The sequence below is a fragment of the Centroberyx gerrardi genome, chromosome 11 (genome assembly GCF_048128805.1).
Source record: "Centroberyx gerrardi isolate f3 chromosome 11, fCenGer3.hap1.cur.20231027, whole genome shotgun sequence".
NCBI classification, from domain to species: domain Eukaryota; kingdom Metazoa; phylum Chordata; class Actinopteri; order Beryciformes; family Berycidae; genus Centroberyx; species Centroberyx gerrardi.
In genome coordinates, this window is record NC_136007.1 from 21,819,387 (window position 1) to 21,842,278 (window position 22,892).

General features: G+C 42.2%; 1 protein-coding gene across 2 annotated transcripts in view; it reads left to right on the forward strand.

The window, feature by feature from the left end:
* Positions 1-22,892, forward strand: part of camkk1a (calcium/calmodulin-dependent protein kinase kinase 1, alpha a) — a 52,815-nt gene that overhangs the window by 15,451 nt on the left and 14,472 nt on the right. For both annotated transcript variants that reach the window (XM_071900937.2, XM_078286599.1), the window contains exons 2-7: positions 5,637-6,087; positions 12,201-12,248; positions 13,597-13,650; positions 19,209-19,260; positions 20,137-20,270; positions 22,631-22,667. In XM_071900937.2, coding sequence (XP_071757038.2) covers positions 5,761-6,087; positions 12,201-12,248; positions 13,597-13,650; positions 19,209-19,260; positions 20,137-20,270; positions 22,631-22,667 — 652 coding nt within the window. In that variant the 5' untranslated portion in view covers positions 5,637-5,760. The remainder of the gene's footprint in view (positions 1-5,636; positions 6,088-12,200; positions 12,249-13,596; positions 13,651-19,208; positions 19,261-20,136; positions 20,271-22,630; positions 22,668-22,892) is intronic.

Sequence of the window (22,892 nt, forward strand, 5' to 3'; positions counted from 1 at the left end):
GATCCAAACGTACCCGTTCCTTGTTGTCGCATTCATTGAAAGGTTGCCTAATCCGTGTTTTCATCCTTGATCTTACACAGGAAGACTTTGTGTGGAAGAGAACAAGAAAGCTACAATGCATGTTAGCTTTAGCCTACAGTGTTGGCTTTCTAGATGAGCCAGAAAACCTGTTAACCTGCTAAAATCGGGCAACAATCTCTGTAAATGCTGTAAATATTAATGTAATGCTCTATGCTGTCTTCTCCGACTCTTTCCCTGTTCTTACAGTTTGTGGCTCACAGTGTCCATGGGTTAAAATAATGAATGCTAACAAGCCATATATAGGGGCATAAATCATCAAACGCATGCACACATTCCATAAAGGTCACTGGTCACCTCATCCAAAATATTCTAGCTGTGTTTTCTGTGCCATGATCAATGCAAATGTATTGTGCTCAAAGGAAACAGTCAGTTAATAATAGACACATGTGGCCACAGTATGTTGTCCATCAGTGTGCGCTGTGTTCTGCTTCAGGAGGTAACAGCTAGTCAATATCCATCATATCCACACAAGCCTCTGACCACGCAACACAAACAAAAACGATGTAGTTTGGTGGCTTTGAAAATATTTCTTTACAAAAAAATCAGCTGGGTTCATGTCAGTATGCAAATTGTCTTCCAATCAAGTCTTTGCACAACATTTCTATAATCGGCGAACAATCAGATTTGATTGCCTTTGACCTTGATGTGTTGAACAAGGTGGAGCTCCACACATAAAATAAGAACTCTTTCATTTCACAGTCCATTACATGGTGGGATGAGATACAAGACGTATTTTGTGGGAGAAATCACTGCTGCCCTTGTTCCCATAGAGAAAGAAAGAACCAAGCAATGGTTTTCAACATGGCCTTTGCCTTCCACTCTATTGTAACTCCCAGTATACTAGTTCTGTGGATAGAGACTGTATTTTCTCAAAAAAATCAGAATATTAATAATAATAATAATAATAATTCACTCCAAGTCTGCAAGGTCACAGGCGTGCATTTCGACTTGGGTAGCTGAAAGACAGAGTTAGGAGGCTTTCAGTCCTCTCGTGAATATATTGATGCAACGTTGTTCGCTCTTTCCACTTTGTCAAGGACCTAGGAAGAGATGGAGCAAGAAAACCTCGTTCTGCAAAACCAATATAAATGAACATCCACTTGATGAACGATTTTCATTGGTGGCATTATTAAGGCTTGGGTTCCTGAGTTTCTCTGCCTCATCCGCCAGTAAATAAGGGATTTCATTTTGATTTTGGCCTTGGTCATCTCTGTTTGCTGTCTGCACACAACAGAATAATGGGGGAGACAAATTGAGGCGAGGTTAAGGGTGAAAGTGGTTTTCTAATGGAGCCAAATGGATTCATTTGTTCACCCTAGACACCCCACTCTGCCCTCTTACTGTAATTGGCTCCACTGAATCTGCTTTCCATCTAACCAGAGGAAAGATGGCATATGATTGAAAACAACACTTCTTATTCAGAAAAGGCTCTCATTTGTTTCTGTTATTCATTTTCTTTTTCTCAATTTGCTTTGCTCTACCTACTAGATGATGAAAGAATAAAACTGCATAATTGCATGAGCTTGAAAGACAGTTACTGCAGCATCAAGATTACTTGAAGCAAGCAGAAATCTTTAAGTATTCCCATTAATAGCAGTTGCAAACCCAAGCTTTCCAGCCAAGTTGCTTCTTCAGCTTGCTCCTTTAGGCTGGCCAGTTGTTTTTTCACCTAGTTTATTACACTTAATGAACATAATTATTTTATAATAGGAATTACAGACTTGCTAGTGCCAGTATTATAGGAAAGCCTCAGGAATAGTTGAACTGGGGCTGTGTTGTGGCTATACCAGGATTAGGCCTTTTAGGTCATTAACTACAGAGGTTGCCGATTCCAATATTGCATACTTGGAGTGTGACGTATGACATTGTACCCAAGCCCTGGAAAAGTTTGTGCTCAATCGGCTGTATACTTAAAGTTGTTGTGCTAAGATTTAGGCTGATAGAGCCAAGACAGCCTGAACTATTAAATATATTCTGTCAAAAAGGGCCAAAAATGGTCTTATATGCTTGAAAAATTCCTGAAGTTCTTCAAGTTCCCGTTCTTATTGAAACCTGATTGATAGATAATTTGGCAGGACCTTTTTTCCTGAAAAAATGCATGCACTTCAAAGCCCCAAATAACCTCAACATCAGCCTGGATCCAACCTCCTGAATTATTCATTCCCACTGGGATTCACTCATTAAATGTGCCTATTTTTTTTAAATTGTATCAATTGAAATGAATATATCAATCATCTGGCTATGCTTTCCACTTTGAAGGCAGTTTGATGATGCAGTATCAAACACTTTGATTGGATTCTTACCAATGAGAGTGAGCTGGACAAGTTAATGTAATTGAACATAAAATAGGATGATCATGACGGAACTAAAAAGTGTCAACTCTTAACATGATAGAATGTTTTTGCAAGTGTCACATCTGTTTTTTGATATGTTCCCCTGAAAGACCTGAGGAAATCTTAGAGCATACTGTGTCACATCTCACAGTAACCAAAACAAAAGGTAATGAATGACCATTTTAGAACATGGCAGGACTGGATGGTAGACCGCCAGGCTTTGATGTGTTCAAATCTGGCAGATATGAGCGTCCCAGGTGTCTGGCTATTGATTCGTTCAAGCCTGCTATGAATTTCCTGATCGCTATTGAGATGAAATCTTCACTACTCGACTTCTCCGGCCCTAAAAAATACACTTTTAAAAACTGACAGACTTCTTATAGAGCCTTGGCTCCAAACTATAAAGAATACATTGAGCTTAACAGTTATCCCTCATGGCCCAAAATTTTCATTGTTCAGACAGCCTTCAAACATGAAAGTAAGTTGACCTTACTCGTAAGTCTATCACAATACATCAAAACTCTGTAGCTTCATAACTATGAATACAGAGGGGAGGAGTGTGTTTGAGCTGAAGGCAGAGATGGACATGGATGTAGTGGAAGATAATGGGGGTGGATGTTTGAAACAAAAACAGAAGAAAATCCAATAAATATGCTGTACAAAAACATTGAAAAAAAAGTAGTTCTCAATGATAAAACTGTGTCTTTACTTGCTGCTCTAGCCAAATGAAAGTCTCAGCACAAGCAACATTAATACCCAGACCACGCAGGCGTTGGTAGCAGGATACTTCTCAGCCTCTCAGTTCTGACTGAGCAACCACAGAAGATGTGATTTGTCAACCGTATACAGAATAACCATATGGAATTGCATGCTGTGATAGTGTGAAAATCTCCTGCCCTCAGCCCCCACACTCCCAGCCTATATATATTGTCATAATCTGCATGACAGTTATTTGTGCTTGAATAGCCCACACGCGTTCAGACAAGCTGAGCGGTGCTATTGGGGAGAGAACCAGTTTCATGGCAGAGACACATAATCACCAGTTATGAGAAGAATGATCAAAATGTGACGGCCAGTGTTTTTTCATATGAGTCAGGAGTTAAACAATGCATCTCCCCCGATTGCTATCATTTAACAGTTTTTTCCAGCACTGGGAATTTAATTACTGTTTTTGCTTAGTTTGATGAGCCAAAACAGCAATCACCTGAACACTGAAGCTAAGCTGTTGGTGCAAATGTGTGTGTGTGTGTGTGTGTGTGTGTGTGTGTGTGTGTGTGTGTGTGTGTGTGTGTGTGTGTCAGTCAAAGGTCTCGTCAGTGATGGTAGTCATGGGCAACTAGTGGCCGTGCTCCCAGAACTGGGAATGAACTGATATGGAGGGGTGGACACACACATCTGATGCTCAGTTCATGACTAGAACACTGCTGCTGCCATTTCACTTTATTATTATTGCATAATGAATAGAGACTTTATGGACATGGTTTTAACGGGTTGTGTTCCAAGAAAGACATAGACACAAATGCACCATTTTGCCACCAGAGTGCTAACATATAGCGTTGCCACTTAGTTATAATTCAATAGACATGACTGTGTTCCCTCCAACGATGAATGCAAATGGATTTCCTCTCTGTGGAAGTTCAGCGGCTGCGCTTCATTATTTCTCTTTGTGCGCTTTTGTATGCATCTCCATGTGGCGTTTTGTATGTAAATGTCATCTGTACCAGCATGTCAGGCAAAGGTAATTAGACACATCTTTTTCTGTGGATATACTCCAGCTGTTATTGAGCCATGACTGTGCAGGAAGCGTCATGTGTATGAATTAGTTTGACCCCCCCTGGATAAAGTGGAACACTGTGTTATTTCAGAATATGAAGTTCTGCCTTTGACTTCACGGAGGGCTTGTTGTGTCCTGACACATTTCAGGAATAGCATAAGATGGCCCATTTACTGGAAACCTCTTGTCTCATTCTCAGAGAGCTGACTGTGTGTGTAGCCAAGGTGACGGTACTCGCACCCATTGTTTCTGTCCGGTCTGTTCCCTGTCATGGCAGATATACATTGACCCAGTGGGAGCGTTTGGGAAGAATACATCCACCTCTAGACTTCTGATTCCTGCTGTTAAATGGGATGCTGTTTGAGGATTAGGAATTCCGGGTACTTTATTTCCTTTTATCCCTCAGATGACTGGGCTAGACTCACTTTGCATATCTGTGTTCTTCCATCAGTGGAACAATACCTGAACCAGCTGTACTAGCAGGCTTTGATTTTCCCCGTCCATGACAATCTGCCGCTGACTTGATTTTCATTAGAGATGAAAGGGGAGAACCGCAATAAACAAATCACGGTAAATGTCTGGATCATGTACGCACATTTGCACGCGCACACACACACACACACAATACCTTCAATCTTTTTCTGTGTGTGTGTGTGTGTGTGTCCACCCACAAGCATTTTTTGTGGGGGATGCAGGGAGCCATGTCCAGAGGCATGGATCATAATTAACCGTGCTGGATCTAGATTATGTTTCATCGTGGGCACATTTATTTCAATTTATGAGCTCATGCCTAGGTAAGCTGATCCACCAGGCCACTGGAAAACCGACGTCCACGCAGAGGGAGAGAAAGAGAGATGACATTTTGTCTCTTTGATTTGTCTGGTTGACTAAACTCGTCATGGTTACCTGCTGCTCTCACAGGCGTTCATGTAGTAAGATGTGGCCAGACAAAAATATATAACAGTATGGCAAATAACTTTTAATGCAAGTGCAATAATACAATGTCTTTCACATTTTATGGAAGAGCAAGATCCAGTTCCCAAAATGACATATCTTGAATTAAGTCTGAAATATGAGAAAGCTACAGCTTGTTGAATTTTGCTGTACTATTTGGGAGGATTTGTCACACCATCATGCATTTGTAAAAAAGAAAAGTGTTTGGCAGTAACAGTGCTACACTATTGCAGTTGCTCCAGTGGCTGAAGAAGTCAAGATTTTATTCTAGTAAATGTATAAATATCCTGATTTAATAATGCTCCAAGAAAGCAAACATTCTCTAATGATCTCTCAAGGTTCTACTCAAATTAAAGCATTCAAATGTTTGCTCTAATTGTTCCCTAACTCCCAATCCAGCATTTCTTTGGAGAGGTATTTGATACTCATCTTTTCTTTGATTCATCTTTCCTCCTGTAGATGAGCTCACACCCTCTCTCCTCCTGTCTCTCCAGCTCCGGTGAGGCCCTGAACACTGCTACCTCAGGCTGGCCCGGGTCACGTTGATGCTGGTGGGCCGCGCTCGCCGCTATCCTCCCCTCCGCCTCCTCCTACGCCGCTCCCTTCTCTCCACCCGCCATGGCGATGAGCAGTGACCCCGGCTGCGGGAGGCCGGACCCCGACTCCGACGAACAGATCGGCAGTCTCACGGACATCATGGCTGCCGTGACGACGAGCGAGTCGGGCGGTTCCGCGACCAACGGCGTGAGGAACGGGGCGCAGCACGACGGGGCTCAGGCCAAGAGGACCCACCCGTCGCGGCTCCACCTGTCCGGGAGGAAGATGTCGCTGCAGGAGAGGGGAACTTACCTGTCGGGACCAGGAGGAGGCTACACCCACATCTCCCCCCGCGTGGCCCGCAGGCCCACTGTGGAGTCCAAACGTGTATCCATATCAGACGCTCAGGTGAGGCTTGCATTTGATATAATAGTGAGAGGAACGACAGTAGTGTGTGTGTTTTTTAAAGCAGTATTTAAATGAATCATCCTTGACGTTTTCATGTAAACAAATGATATAACTCAATAGTGTTGATATAACACTGATGATTCCACCTATACCCAGTTCATGAAAGCTTTTACATTTGCTGTTCTAAACACCTGATGTTTGGTAGGTTTTGCCTGGGAAAAATCCTCTGGCACATAGGAAGTGATGCGCTTTACGTTTCCGGTTTGTTTGGAATGAATAGAAGAAGAACTGGGTAGTTAGCATGAGCAGTGATAGCCAACCTGGATGAACAGACAAAGAAAAGAGCGCCACCTACAGAAACTCAAAACTCATCAGCAGAAAATCCAAAGAAAAGGACATCACAGTACTACACACACTGCACTGTTTGATTGCCAAGTGTTCTCTGGGAAGTGCAGTGCAGCAACACTACAGCAATGACCGCTTAAGATGTCGCTGAAATCAAACAGCGCGAATCTCACGGATCACAGATTCAAATTTTCTCCAACCCTCCTAAAATTCCCTCCGTAGTCTAAATCATGTCATGGGAACCTTCCGATTTGCAATTGCAGACATGAATTTCTGCCGTTGGGTGTGACAGGTGGTGCCATAGCGGGGAGCGAAACACAAACTGAGAGATAGCAGCTCCATTGTGCTTATGAAAGCAGTCGTTATAACCACCATACACAAAGCAAATAGCCCATTTTGGCTATTTATAGAATTTTAATTTCAACTAAGCAAGTATCGACAAAGGAAAGAATGCAGGGGAGGACAGTGGAGAACATGAGAAGAAAAGGCAAAGAGTGAGGAGGTGTGTAAAATAATCAGCACTTGGAGCACACATCACATAAACACATTGTCCACGTCTGAATGCTTCTCCCATGCCTCTGTGTCCGAGCTGAGATTCGAGATACGATGAGTATCGTACTCCTAACCACAGGTATGGGGACGGCGTTTGCACCAAAGGTTATTATGGTCTGATCCAGGCTTTGCAGAGCAGCTTTCTGACTATTTCATCAGGCAGGCAGATATTAAATGCTTTCTGGCGCGGCATTGTGTCGCTGGACACGCCATAATGGGAGTGGAGGGTGGGGGTGGGGGGCGGTAAATGAATTGGCACGGTAAACCCTCAGTGCACTTGTGTGCTTCTCTGCGTTTGCACTTGTGTGCCCCCACGTGTTCATGTCTGTGTGTGAGTGATCATTTTATCTATAGGAATATGATATGATACTGCTGCCACTGATATTTAATACATAGTACGATTTGCCTTCTGTGGCGGGCAACAAAATGATGTGATATTGAAATCAGTTAAGAGCACTCCTTTAAACTCCTTTTTGTCCATACAACAAGATGTTTTATGTGTATGATACTGACACATAATGTTGGGAATTATTGGGAATTATGTTAACATTTGTTAACATAATTCTAAATTCTGCTTGGAGTGTGTTGAGTTTGTGCACATATGCTGCTCTCCATTTGTTAAAGTTTTCCTCGTGCATTTTGCATTTTGCACTCTGTGGTTTCAGATTCAGGTCACTGACACGCTCTGTTATGTGACACATTACAACTAAACTGCACAGCCACATTTCATCCGCAAGCCTGGTACAGGTAAAGTCTTTTTGCGTTTTCCTTTTGCTGGCTGATCTACTGGAAACTTCCGGTCTTGAGGAATCGGTGCAACATTTTGACTTGCCTTGCCAGCGTACCTGTGTGTGGAATTGAGAACGTTCTCGTGGCAAATGAGACACTCTGTTTTTTCTTTACACTCCATAAAGAAGTATCCAATGTCAAACCTCTCTTCAAACTATCTGCCTTCAGCAACAACTTTCCTAGGTTTCAGGGGGTAATGGCTCTGCACTATATTGTGCTCTGTGTGGCAACTGGGACTTGTATTCCCACTAACTGCAGATGCAATCGGCCAGGCCAGAGTGAACTGACAACCCAGATTGATAGACAAACCCAATCAAAATTTGTGGTGGACCGGATCTCCCCTGCAGGCTTTGAGTTTGATGCCTGTGATGTGAAGAATGTTCAGCGGTACACACATTCTCATATTAAGCTTGCATTTTATAAATTACAAACTTTGCATGGAAATGCCCCTGCCAGTCCATGAAATATGAAAAGCCACTTGAGCGTTCTTGGGTCCTTAAGTGATGATTTTCTGCATTTGCATATGCTCATCAGATTCTGAATAATATTAAGCACTCTTTACTTCTAGTTAAACAATGATGGACAGAAACCTAAAACTGTTCCTGCTGAGGCAATTGTAGTCTATAATCTATTTGCTAGCCCATGGAAAAGTCATGGATATCATGTGGCTGTGGGTGAATTTTGAATCTCCATTTTCCCCTGACTTTTTCCACTTCACAGTGAACATTAAGAATTCATGACATCTGCCAGGATGTGGAACCCCTCTGAATTTTAGACTGCTGTTACTGACTTGCGGACCTGTCACTGTATCCATTCCTATCTGAAAATGGAGTTGCAGCTTTCTTACTGAACCGTGGATAGGACTCATGTTGCTTGTATTTCCCCACTCTTACCGGGGATACAGTTTGACACACTGGAGGGAGAGCAACATTTCCTGCTTGCACAGCCAGCAGTTCTGACTGACATGTTAAGACCGGGGAGGAATACAAAGCGAGGAATGATCGGTGAGGGCACTTTTTAGTTATAGCTGACAGGGGTTTTTGTCTCTCTTTGGGGAATTTCAGTTTGTCCTCCTCCGCAGTCTGGGCATGTAAACAGAGGCATCACAAACTGGGGTCCACGGAGGGAGTTCCAGGGGCGGCTAGTATCTAAAGTGTATTTATTTGGCGGTCCTTGATATGAAAAAAGTTTGGGAACCCCTCTGCTAAATCAGAGGAAATACTGTCTGATGTCATTCACAATAGATGATCCGTAATCGAAAGGCTGCAGTTAGCGGTTTTAGCAAAGCACAGAAACTTCTTTCTCATTTGTTTGCTGTATGTTGCAGGAAACTAGTCCTTGGGTTCTCACTCTCTCTCTTATTTTCTCATCCCCTTTTGTTGTTTTAATTCACTCTATCTTGAACTCACCCCCTCAATAAATTTCTCTCTCTGGGGGAAGTGGGATGAGCATTAAGCCATAGTACTTTCTCTGTGTCCTGTTTTAATCTGAGGATTAAGAACTGTAATCTGCAGAAATCCACCACAAGCAAATGGTTAAACCTACAGTATAATGCTTATATGCCCTCCTCAACCCTGAACATGTTTCAGACTCTAAACAGGATAGCGTCAAGTGTATAGCCCTTAATCATGGTTACAGCCTCAAAGGGCTTCACATGAAACGACAAATGAAAACGAGACTCCCCAACCTCAGACCTTCAATGAGAACAAGAAAAAACTCCCACAAAAACCTCAGTAGGAAAAAAAGGAATAAATCTTGGGAAGGGCTTCACAGAGATGGATCCCCCCTTCCAGGACGGCCAGGTCTGCAATGGGTACCTAGATTGGGCAAACAAAGATTAAATATTGGTAACAAAATGGACCATAAATAAAATACACAGAATAAACAGAATAAGAGTGCATGGGTGAGCGTCCGGATCTGGCGCCAACCCGGAGGAGGGAGGAAGAATTGTGGATCCCAAAGCACACTGATACTGCGCAGCCGTAGCCACAACCTGAAATGATAGGAGATAGGAGACGCACCCATACACACAGCAGGCAAGCTCAGTCGCTTATTCCCACTGGTCCAATAACCAACAGAAAGGTTAAGCGCGTTCATCTTTTGACTGTGGATAAGCACACGTCTAAGTTTGGAACTGGGAGCGGTCATTGGGTTTAACGGGTATATATCATTGAGTGTCGTCAGCATAGCAACAGAAATGAATGCCACATTTACAGATGATTTCACCAAGAGGTAGCATGTACATAGAGAATAGCAACAGGCCCAGAACTGAGCCTTGTAATGTGGACTTTGGTGTACCACAATACTCTAATAGATAAGTCATTAATGACATAGATGACATGAACCAACATGACATGAAAACTGACCTAAATCATGACCATAAATCAGTCATGAATGCGGCCTGTAGCTATTATAAAGCTTGCATTTAGGAGTTATCCGTAGGTTAACACAGGCTTCAAGTATTATTAGCCATTTGCTCCTTTCCATCTCTCTTTTGGAAAATGAGTTTTTTTCTTTACTTAAAAGGCACATAAATTAAGCTGACAAAGCCTTGTACGTTGCCTGCTTACTAATGGAAAAAACAAGGACTAAGTGCTCAGTAGGAGCATCTGTCATGCCTAATTAATTGTATCTTAAATACTATTAAACACAAGCTCCCTCCCCCTTACCTTCAAAGACGGACATGTGTAATGTTATTCATCATAAGAACCTGTACAGACATTGATTTTGAATGGCAAAGTGAACATGATCTATTTGCCTTGCATTGATGCTGATCAATTGTTGAAGTAATAAATATTGGAGAGCCACAGCGCGATGTAGAGATTTTGACAAAGGAGAGATAGACTGGAGGACAAAGTGACTGCACAGCAGTTCTGGAGGGTGAGAAAGGGAGACGGAGAGAGGAGAGATGGGTGTGTCATGCCGAGGAAAGACGGTGGGGCTGCGCTGCTGAAGTGGTGGCAGGGACGAAGCAACAGTCTGATGTGACAATCTGATCAATGAAGCCCTCTAGAGACAGACCCAGTGAAGCATTTCTGAGTTCGATTGTGTGTTTGTGATGTGTGTGTGCGTGCACGCTCCCGTGTGGCTGATGTATTTAAGGCTTCCTGCATGGCCCTCCTTATCCATCAGCCCTGACAGAGCATTAACTGCAGTGCAGAGCTCACTGAGCATGTGCCAGCCGACTCTGGACCCAGTGGAAGTCCTCACAATATCCAGTCTCAGACAATCCCTCCTCCTGTTCTTTTCTTTGAGTTCTCCTCATTTGCCTTTCTCTTTATCCCCTAATTTTTGCTTCTCTTTATCTCTCTTCAGCCAATCAAAGCAATCCTTTCCTCAGTTGCGGTTGTGCTGCTGCAATAGTGTTTCATCTACCGAAGCCCAGTCTTCTTCTGCTCTTTCTATCTCTCGCCCTCTATCATAATTCCTGCCTACCTCACACCCCCGTACCGTACAGTGCACAACCCTCCCCAAGGCACTATTTTCAGATCTCCTGCAGTACCGAAACTAATATACGAGCAATATTGACAGCGCGTTACGTAACCTACTATATCATGCCACATCTTCTGCAATAGCGCGCCTGGTAGCCAACACAGTCATGCCCTATACCCTCTGATGGGTGCCTCGCCCTCATTCCCACCACAGTAGCGATGCGAGCCTCTTTTGTTACTGTGCTCTACCTCCTCTCATCCTGTAAACACTTTTCCAGTAGCGAGCCTCAGGCACTGGCCTGGCTCACACTACTAAGCCATAGCTCTCCCACTGTAATGAGGGAACCACTTACGCAATCCGTTTTCTCTCTCCCTCTCTCCATCTCTTTCTCTCTGTCTGTCTCTCTCTCTTTCTCTTTCATGCACACAGACATGCAGACAGTCTTTCATTTCTTGCACATCTCACATTTCTCTCCATTTCTTTCTGTCTCTGATAAAAGAGCTTGCAACACTGTACAGTTTCTGCTCATTCACTTTTGCCCCCCCCTTTGTAAAATTCACCCCACCCGCCTGCCCCCCTAAACATTCTCTCTCTCTCTCTCTCTCTCTCTCTCTCTCTCCATCTCTCCATCTCTCTCCTGCTGGGGTCTGCTCTCCTCTGGCTTGCCCCTGGCTGGCTCTGTTCTGTAGCAGTGGTTGCTATGGAACTGCAAATCAGCCATTTAAACAGTAGCACTCTAATGGATTTGAAGACAGTAAACAGAAACTACCGACTGCATCGTTACCTACATCTCAGAAATAAATGACTTACAATACACACACACACACACACACACACACACACACACAGAGGGAACATTTTGTTCCTGTAAACAAGGCAGTATATTTTCTATCAGTCTCCAGTGGTTTTGTTTGTCTGATGATGGCGATAATGATGTTTATGATAGTGATGATGTTTTAGTTACAAATGTCCCCCCTTCTGTCTTCCCCTCACAGGACTGTATCCAGTTGAACCAGTATAAGCTGAAGAGTGAGATTGGAAAGGTGAGGAGTTTTCTACCACTGTCTCATCGCCTCTGTACCATTTCAAGTGCATTGGGAAAAACAACAGTGGTTTGACCCCGTTTAAAGGGATACACCAAGTTTTTGGGGAGACCGGCCCTTCGGTCAGCTTAGCCGTTAAGTGATAAGAACATAGACACTAAAATCGTCCATGTGTCCACAGTAGATCATTCGCTCCAGTGCTCCATGCTACCACTGTGTTGAGTGATAGTAGGCAACTAGCATTATCCAATGTAAGGAGACTGATATTTTAGTAATAAAAAGTTGTTAGTGTTTATTATGTGGCCTGTAGATTCGTACATTTTACAAATAAAATAGCAGAAACTCAGTATGGCCTGGAAAGTAGTTCAGGGGAGTTCAAAACAGAAACACAAAACTGCCAGACATATAATTTAAGATTACTTATCCTTTAGCTTTAGATCTGCCACGAGTTCTCATTTTCTCACTTTTGAAATAATGCTAGTCACCTACTATGACTCAACATATTGTATGCTAAAGTGTTAGCATGGAGCATATAGCTGGAACAATCTACCAGGGACACATGGATGATTTTGATGTTTTTGTTCTCATCGTTTAGCAGGTAGGTTGACCAACAGAATGATCTCCCAAAAACTTGATGTATTCCCTTAAAGTGACATTTGACTTTGCTGTGACATTTGTAACATTTTGCTACATTCATACTGTAAATCTTTGAGATCTCATGTCTGTGTATGTTGTTATGTGTTTTGACTAAGGCCCACTGATGGACTTTTGTCTGTCTTGTTATATATACTGTGTGGGCACTCGTCAGCTTGATAATTATATGAGACAAATTTCTTCTAAGGACAAATAAAACTTCAATCATTCATGAACAGTCAGCTGACAGTTTTGGCTGTCCAGGATATCTGTATAACTCAACATCATGTATTTAACAGATGCGTGTGTTTTTGTCAGCGTTTGGAGTCATTTTGCTTGCTTGCTCTTATCAAAGAACAGAGTCAGGAATAAAAGTGAATATTGGTGGTAAACACATCCCGGGGCAGTGTGTGTGTGGGAGAAGCCATTCTGTGCTGCCAAAAAATAAAAATAATGAAATAAAAAAAAGTCCACAGTCAAAGGGAATGGTGCTGTCTTCATAACCTTCAGTATGGTGCTGCAGTCTGTCTTCAAAGTGATACTTCAGTGAACTTTGAAGAATCACTCAGACCTCTTTGTTTTCATGTCCTAACCAATTTTGTGGATGAACCACTTTGATCCGGAGTTGAACCACACAATGACAAAGCCATCATAGAATCATGTTTAATACCAGGTACTGAATTCACACGTCTCTGTTTATGTTTTTGTACTGTAGGGCTCCTACGGTGTGGTCAAACTTGCCTACAATGAGGACGACGACAAGCATTATGTAAGTCACAGCAGCAGTTTTGCATTTCAGCAACTCAATGTTTTATTCTGATTAATAAATGATATGTTGCCTCTAATCAATACGGTCATTACTGTGTTTTGAATTGTCATCAAGCCCCTCAGCCTCTGTTGTCTCGACAGGAGAGCTTTACAGAATCACACCGGTGCTGCTGAGTTTTTCTCCCACTCATCTCCAGTCCCTAGCTGTGACTTTTCATAAAGTCAAGTACCATCCATTGCCTTGGAAGAAATGTGGAATTTAAATTGGCTTCCAATGCCTCTAAAGTGCATCTAACACTCTCCCTAGACTTCATTTTTTCATATATCTATCTTTATAACAATGCTGTTGCTCGTGCATCAAGTGCCTGCTTTGAGGTTGTTTCGTAGGAAAAGACTTTGGATATAAGCCAAAATACTGAGAAGACGCCAGTTACAGCATTTCCATCACGATGATTTGTTCATGTAAAAGCTAGGTAACGCCAGCCCCTCCAAATGTAAGCCTTTTCTTTTGCTAACAATAAATAAGCTACCGTGTTGTACAGTAACAACAAGGAAAGTGTTTGGATTACTCATGCAGACACAATCCGCCAACTCCGGTGGTGTACTTTTGAACTGGAGCCAGGAGGAGCGCAGAGGTAAACACAGCCCAGTTTTAAAATGCTGACGTGTAAATGGGCTGATATGGTAAACAGCGGCAGTTTACGTAAGGACACCGGCAAGCATAATGAGATGAGGGAAAAAATATTATAACAAGGGCATGTTTATTTAAAGTTTCTGTTTCACAGTCTGCAGGGCCGGCCTGGAAGACATAATGAGATACAGCTATGAACAATGCAGACCTGCAGAGCCGCTCAGAGATAAAACATAGCATGAGAAAAACCAGGTGTAAATGGAGCCTGTGTGGTACTCATCGACCCCCTTCCTCCCTTTGTTAGAGTCCATTACCCGTTTTCAGGTGGGTGGAATGGAAAGTCTTGTGGATGAAAATATTAATGATCCAACTCAAGTGTCTTTTCTCCTCAACCTTCCCTTTCTGCATGTTTATCTGTGTATGTGTTGAAACGTGCGACGGTGTGCTCTTATATGAGATGCCAATTATTGACATTGATGGAAAATGTTCCCTTATTCTGTCACTGTCGGGAATACGGCCCCTCACTGCAGGGACAGATCGCATGCTTGTGCGGCCTGGCTCAAATGACAGACGCACCTGAAAATAAGAAAGACAGGAATCAGGAGAGAAGGAGAGAGGCGGTGAAGGTGTGCGAGATGGAAGGGTGATTCTGTTTCCTGGCAATGGAAGTTGGTTTCACGCAGAATTGATTGGATTTGCGCGTCCGCAGCATGAACCCATGCATTCACACAGGACAGCACACACACACACACACACACACACACACACACACACATACACTCACAGCAAAGGTGATCTTTAAACAAGAAGCACAGGCCCCTTTAGGCTCTAGTGGTTAGTTTTACTGGGTTCTTACAGGCCATGAGAGTCTTTGATAGTTTGTGGATTTGAGAATAATAAAATATGACTGTAAAAGATTTTGAAAATGAATGGATGGCCTTTAAAGTATTTTTAATTCTTATTCAAATATAGCACCCAGATTCATCAATATTCCCCAGCGCTCTGGATGTCTCTCTGTCTTAGGATCAACACTTCACATCATGAGGAAAACCCAATGATTGAAATTGCTTTGATATAGCAGCAGTTTTACTTGACTTGACAGAATAATGAGTAAAACATTAGTAAAAGAAATTAGACTTATATTGATATCTAATTTTAAAAGCTTTATTCCATGAATTTCACCAAACAAAACCTTGAAAGTCCTTTAATGTAATGTCCAAGAGAGTGTTTTAGTGTCCAGTGCATAAACAAGTAGCATCTCAGCAGATTACTGCAGCTCTCTACGCTGTGCCTGTTTGCTGCTGCACCCTGTGTTGTAATTACCATACTCTCAATTTGATTGGCAGGCATCCAGTTGTGTTGATGCTGTTTAGCAGCCTTAGGGGGCTAAAGTAAGCCTAATTTGTGCAGGATTCACTCGGCTCAATCCAAAACCACTGGAGCATAGAATGTAAAGAGCTAATTATTAGCAGAGATTTGCTCTCAGAAGCAGGAGCTGAATCTTTTCTTCTCTTTCATTCGCTTAATGACCGGCTGGCTCTCCAAGTCACTTCCAGGAGGTGGCTGGAGAGGCTGAACCGAGGCACACACACACACACTCAAACACACACACACACACACACACACACACACAAATAGCAGCGAGGCTGACAGGGTGTGTGTGTAGAAGCAATATTCTGTGGCTTCATACAATATTCTCTAGTATTATTGGCACTCTTTGTATTGGTGAAACAGACATATACTGTTTGACAATAAAGACAATATACTGTAGATATAAACAAAATGTAATGAGCAATATTCAGTGTGCAAGCAATGTAGGAAATCATTTTATTTAGTTAATTCCACGGCGCGATGACATTTATTTTAAATCCACTTAAAGTGACAATTTTTTGTGTTAAGTGATTTTCCTGATTAAGTGGCTCCAAGCAGATAATACAGGCCAATAAATTGCATTTGCTCTCAAAACAGCCCAAAATATTTGTCCTCATTACCTCCGCCAAGGAGGTTATGTTTTCGGTGCCGTTTGTTTGTTCGTCTGTTAGCAGGATTACGGAAAAACTACTGGCCCGATTTTCATGAAACTTCGTGGAAGGGTGTAGCATGGGCCAAGGAAGAACCCATTAAATTTTGGAGTGGATCTGGATCCGACTCACGAACAAGCAATAATAGCACGAACCTTGGCGGAGGTCTGCGCTCTCCGAGTGCCCTTCTAGTACTTTCTGTAAACACTCAGTGAAGGTTAGCTCACTCAACCTGTACTCCTGGGGCGCAACATTTAGATTTTCATCTCTTAGCAAGCTAGAGGTGCAGTGCCGGGGTCACATATTCAAAGTGATGCTTTCACAGTGTTCTGTTAGTCTTTACAGGTTAGACTGCTGGCAAATTCAAAAAAGGTACAATGACCTCAACAGCTTACAGTTACAATATGGTGCTAAAATCTGGCAAATTAAAGTCATATGTGATACATTTTGTATTCCTCCTACAAAATTCCTCCTACAAAATACAGTTGCTGCCGTTGAGCATTTGGCTACCATTCGCCAACATCACATTAACTGAGCTCGCATTGCCATTAAATTGTATCTTTAAAAGATTGTTTTCCTCAATTATTGCTGCCCGTTATTGCAAAGCTAATGAAAGTCATCCCAAGGTTCTTGTTTGCTAAATTTCATTTACTCTAAGTATAACTGCTATGACCCATCTGGATAATAAGACTCATAGTATATTTTAGATGTTAAGCCTTTGCTGGAGTTCCTTTGAACTCCAGTAAAGGCTCCGAACAAAGTATGGATTATATGTCTTACTAATGAAGTGTTAACTCTGAGGGAGAAAAGTGGAGAAAGGGAGAAAAATACCCATATGCCATCACCTTGTTTCTACTGGGCATAAAGCTGCACATGCATGCTTTGTTGCAAGGTTCTGTAGTTTCCCCCCTTGTAAGTACAGTAACACAAAGCCAGAGGAAATCTTACAAAATAAAACATCTCTTTGATGTACAGTGGCAGTACAGTTATAATTTTACAGTTTAGCTCCATATATTCCTGTATAGTCAACACTGTAAAGGAATAAATAATAGCCAAACCTGATCGATACTAAAAAAGATAGATTGATAGATAGATAGATTTTTATTAATGTGTCGTGCACCACATGGTGCCCAGCCCGTATGGGCTTACAAGACACAGAGGCATTGCTTTCCACCAAACAAACAAGAACCAGAAACAAATAATAATCAAAACATACAAATCAAAGTCATACATTCAAATAAACAGCTTCTCCATTCTCAGTTTCCATGCTCTCCCAATGAAACTGGCCACGCTAAAAACTTCCTCTCTGAATAACCATTCCAACTTAACCTCATCTCCTAACCAGAAAGAACTCAGGCTTCTTGTTTTGCATTTTCTCAAATAAAAGCAGTCTTAGTTCCTCATATAATGTACAATGAAACAAAAAATGAAATTCATCTTCGACAACACCCAGTTCACATACAGTACAAAGTCTCTCCTCCTCATCAATAGAGTTGAACCTGCCCACCTCAATTGCAAGAGGGAGGGTACCAGTTCTCAACTGGGCACACATAACATAATATTAGAAATCTAAACCATTAGTAATCTAGAGGGGTCGTGGTTAAAACCCAAATTGAAATTTACCAAGCAATAAATGCATGTAGGGAGACGAGTTTTGCATCCAAAATAATAAAATAATAATTGTGGAAGGCACTGGACATTTAACCCTTTGCTGACTGCGAGCATTGAGAGATGCCTCAACCCCCACCATAACCACCCACCCACAAGCACACACACACCCACAGGCGGGGGACCATGGAAACGAGGTACAGGGACTAGGATCACGGGCATACACACCCGATAAATACTAATTACTTTCTCTCGCCTCCCTTTGACAAACCGATTCTTTTCAACTAGTCACCATTACAACTTTGAGTTTTCTCCCTCGCACACACACACACACACACACACACACACAGAGCAGCCGTCCTTGAGAAGATGATAGATGCCCTTTTTCCGTGGATGATTCTGGTGCCTCAGACTTATCTGTGCAGACATTCCCCTGGCCTTTTACAAGGGTAAACAGCACAGATAACCAAACTGACACTAAAGCTTTCATGTTTCTAGCTTTGATGCCGGTACAAGTTAGGGCACTGCTGGTGGTTGTGGAATAAACGGATTAGCAACAATGTACAGTATATCGTTAGATGTTCAAGGTCTTTGGTTGTATTGCTGAACCGCAGCTATTTTTCCTACTGTTACGAGCAACAATGTAATACTACTGTTAAAGCTGAGTGATGTTCTCATGCAGCCTCCCATCATCTGTTGCTCTGCATTGAGAGTCTTTGAAAGTGTTACTGACTACATTTACCATCTCAACTAACAACTCAACTTTACTACAATATGAGTGATTGATCCTCACCTTAAGAAATGGAGGCCGGCGTCTGGCTGAGCTGGGCTCTGTTGTGAATTTAACATGTATGGAGGCAATGGCTTGCACACTGCGTAACATAAATGTTTTGTCTCTTTTTAACTCCTGTTTTTACTGCCAATTTCCACTGTAAACAAAATACAATTTCATAACCAATAATTAACACTTTTTTTACCTGACTTAATAGGGTTGGGCATACAGACACATTCAGTATTTTTTTGTTTTCACATGAGGTCATTAAAGTTGGAATAAGAGTAAGTTAGTCCTGTTAATTGATTATGTGACTGCATGTAAACCAAGTCATTAAGTCTTGAGTAATGATGTGAGATTTTTTTGTTTTTTTTTACACATTACAGCCAGCTCTTTGTGTTGCTCTTAATAAATGATTCTTCTGGCTTCCCTTCACTGTTAAAATCGTCTGTATGTGATCACACTGTATGTGATGTCTGCTTATGCTCCAGGGCTGATTGACAAAGTCATTCTCCACTCTCTCCCAGGCCATGAAGGTGGTGTCCAAGAAGAGGCTGATGAAGCAGTGTGGTTTCCCACGTAAGTCTATTCTATTCTATTCTATTCTATTCTATTCTGTTCATTTTGCCTCTAATCCTGGCAAGGCCAAACAGAAGGACATGATTCTTTTCTTCTTCTTTTCTCATTTTTGTATTTGATTTTTTTTTTTAAATTTTGAGTGTTATTTAGTCTTCTGTGTTATTTTGAACTATACGGCATCTTACCAAAACAAAAAGCCCTTTTTTGGTTAAAGTAGATTATGATGAGAGAAAATAATGGAATGGGAGACATTAGGTCAAGTGGATGGGACTAAAGCTGTAGTTCTGTCTCTGGCCAGACAATTGACCTGTTATATTCGCCTTAAATTGGTAATTCCATCAAAATTGATTGATTTTTTTTTATTTCCTAAGCTGTTGTTTAGTTTTAACATCAACATCAATGAGTTATCAACATCAGGGAAAATTAAATCCCATGATGTCATTCAGTTGCATTGCCTGAGGTGGTTGAAAGAAGACTGAACGCTGAGACATTTTCCTACAGCTACAGTACACCAAATATCTAGTATTAATTTAAAAGTATTTCAGTGACACTGGACTAAATATTCAACCACAACCAACAACTCATTTTGTGATTTCTTTGTTGTTGTGTGATTATAAGCTTTGAAATACTGTGCTGTTTGCTTTTGTCAGTGCAGTCGCTCTGTCTAAATTAATTAGTACTGTACTTAGACAAAGACTAGCATAAGGGTTTTTTAATTGTATTTTTCCCTCCAATTTTTAAGTATTGTAGGTTATGCTGAAAAGAGATGATCTCTGTATTGATGGACAATCCCTTTTCCATTCATCTTCAAGACTAATCATGAGTAACTGAACCGTCCTGTAAAGTTGTGTGTGGTGTGTGTGTGGTGGTGTGCAGGTCGCCCGCCCCCCAGAGGACCCAAAGCAGCCCAAGGAGAGCAGCCCAAAATCTTAGGACCCCTGGAAAGGGTCTACCAAGAGATCGCCATCCTCAAAAAACTGGATCATCTAAACATAGTTAAGCTGGTGGAGGTGAGAGTCTCTCTGATTCTGATTGACCCTGCACCAAGAAGAAAACAAGCAATGACTGCTGTACTTGCATTCAGAATCCAACCAATTAGTTCCATCACTGTTAATTAGACTTTCCGCTGTATAGATGGTGGAAACTGGCTAAGCTAGTCACGTTAAAATCTGGACAGGTATTTTTTAAGGTATTTTTTTATTTTCAGAATCTGACATGTACGTTCTCATGGTACAGCTACGCTTCAAGTGTTTTGCCTGCTTCCTTACTCCAGTGTTTAAATTTTAAATACATCATAGACAGGCCTACTCTTGCCCCATTCATCCAGTGAGGTGAGTGCACACATTAATTTGAAAATGTTACATGTATTTGGATAGGAACTTCTTTTCATTCATTTTGAATGAGTTGAATGAAAGTGAGTGGCATCTAGAGGTAGGAAGATGAGTCACTTGATAACTGTTTCTCTGATAATAGCCTGTAAAGCCAGTGCATGTTAAGAATCTGTGTCATAACGATTTATATCAGTCTAAAAAGGTTTACCCACCTTTGTAGACTGGCATAAATTGTTATGACACCGAGCAAATAAAAAGCCGGGCAAACTGAGTTTAGAAGCGTTTACCCTCCAACACGTCCCGGCGGCAGTCCTCTCACCGGACCCTTAAAAAGATTTTTTCGATAGTTCCTCGCTCTAAAGGGATCCCGTTATTCGCGACAGCCGAAGCGCACGGAGTTTTGAAATTTCTAAGACAGACAGGCTTTCAGGTTCTACAGAGGCGGTTGTTTATGAAAGATGAGAGCCCATTTGGAGACGTGACTCGAGATTGCCCGACGCTCCCCTGCGATATCATCAGAGTGTTTTTCTGTCTCGGCCAGATGGCGGGAGGGGAGGGGGGAGGTGGGGGGGGGGGGGGGGGGGGGGTCGAGAGTCGGCAGGTTTAGCTCAAGGAGTCAGGCAGTGGGAAAGCTGGCTGGCTGGCTGGCTGGCTGGCTGGCTGGCTGGCTGGCTGGCTGGCTGGGGCGTCGAGTGTGCCAGCAGTGTTGAGTTTTTAAGTAAAAGTGGAGCGCTTCTTCTGCTCACTCCTACAGTAGATACACACACACGTATGCACGCTCCTCTCCTCTCCTCTGCTCTCCCCGCTGCTTTGTCCGCCCTCTTCCCTCCCGCACACTCTCAGAATGGGCATATGTGGGCAAGGGGCAAGTCTGTTCCCTCTCTCTGTCTCCGTCTCCCTCTGTTCATCCATTTAGTTGGGCTGTGCTTGGGTCGGGATCACATTCATTACGGGTATCCAACTGATTCCTGTGAGACTGCAGTCCAGTCCATCTAATTATGAATAGACTTTTTCTCTCCGCGCAAAAGATTAAAGCCCACACTGAGAGGAACAGATTAAAAATGATTGAAAGTGATATGGTGATTTGTCACAGATGATTGGGAAGAGACAGTATAACTGGCTCCGTACTCACCAAGGGCTGCGGCTGTTATGAGTGCAGACCCAACACTTGTATTAAAATCCAGATTTCAATATTTGCTATTGCAACATAAGTCATACATTCTTAACGCACCATAGTCATTTCATTGGTCAACAGAAGTGAAATAACTACTAATGGTTTGCACAACAACTCCATTACAGTTTACAGCTTTTAGTAATTTCATTTAGAAAGATGAAGACAGAAAAAAACACTTTTAAATCAAAAAGAACACTCTTTATTCAAGCTAACAGTACATATAAGCTCACAAACTAAGCAAACATTTGGCTATTTACTGTATGTACTTTTTAATCTTTGCAACTGTTGGAGTGAGTGAACAGTGTTCTTGTTGCATTAGAGGTGTTTTTTTCCCTGCCCTTGTTTATCTAGTATTCTGCCTCTTTGGCAACCCCTTGCCCTTCTCCACACCCTTCACAGTGGTAGCTTTAATTCAACAGGCTGTTTCCTTTGAACAGAAGCTCCAGATGGACTGCATGTCCCATGCCTTGTTTAAAAGCTCATTTTTGCTGCGATTGCTGCGCGAGCTTTGAACGATCACATCGCAGAAACAAAGCATGGAACATGCACTCCAGTGGGAACCGTTCACAGCAGCTGCTTTTAGTTGTAGCTGTCCACCAATATCCTCACTATTGTCATTCATGAAGAGTTTTTTCATGTATGGGCATATAGAAAAGACCAAATGGTTGCTTTCAATGTATCAGGTCTGTCAATGCGACTCCCCCATAACTCCGCTCAGTGAATGCTGAATGCAAACTGTCAGCTCATATTCCTGTGAGGAAATATCCAATACCAGTTTGTTTATTGTTCACACCCACTTGACCACATGACCCTCAGGTTTTCAACTGGAAAGCCTTCCTTCATGATTCTTATGTTAATGTTGCAGGTGTTGGACGATCCTGCGGAGGACAACCTTCACATGGGTATGCAGACCATATTCTCTTTGTCTAAATCTTCCTTTTCTCCCTTTCACTCTCTTTTCCTTTCTCTCAGCTTATGGCACTCGGCACATATGCCACCAATGCGTGTTCTCATAACTTATTCATAATTCAGGTCATCTCGCCCCTCCACACCACCTCAGGGCTCACACATTATGCAGAATCCTTCCATCAGTACTGCCAGGTCACAGTTAGGATGCCTGCTAGAGT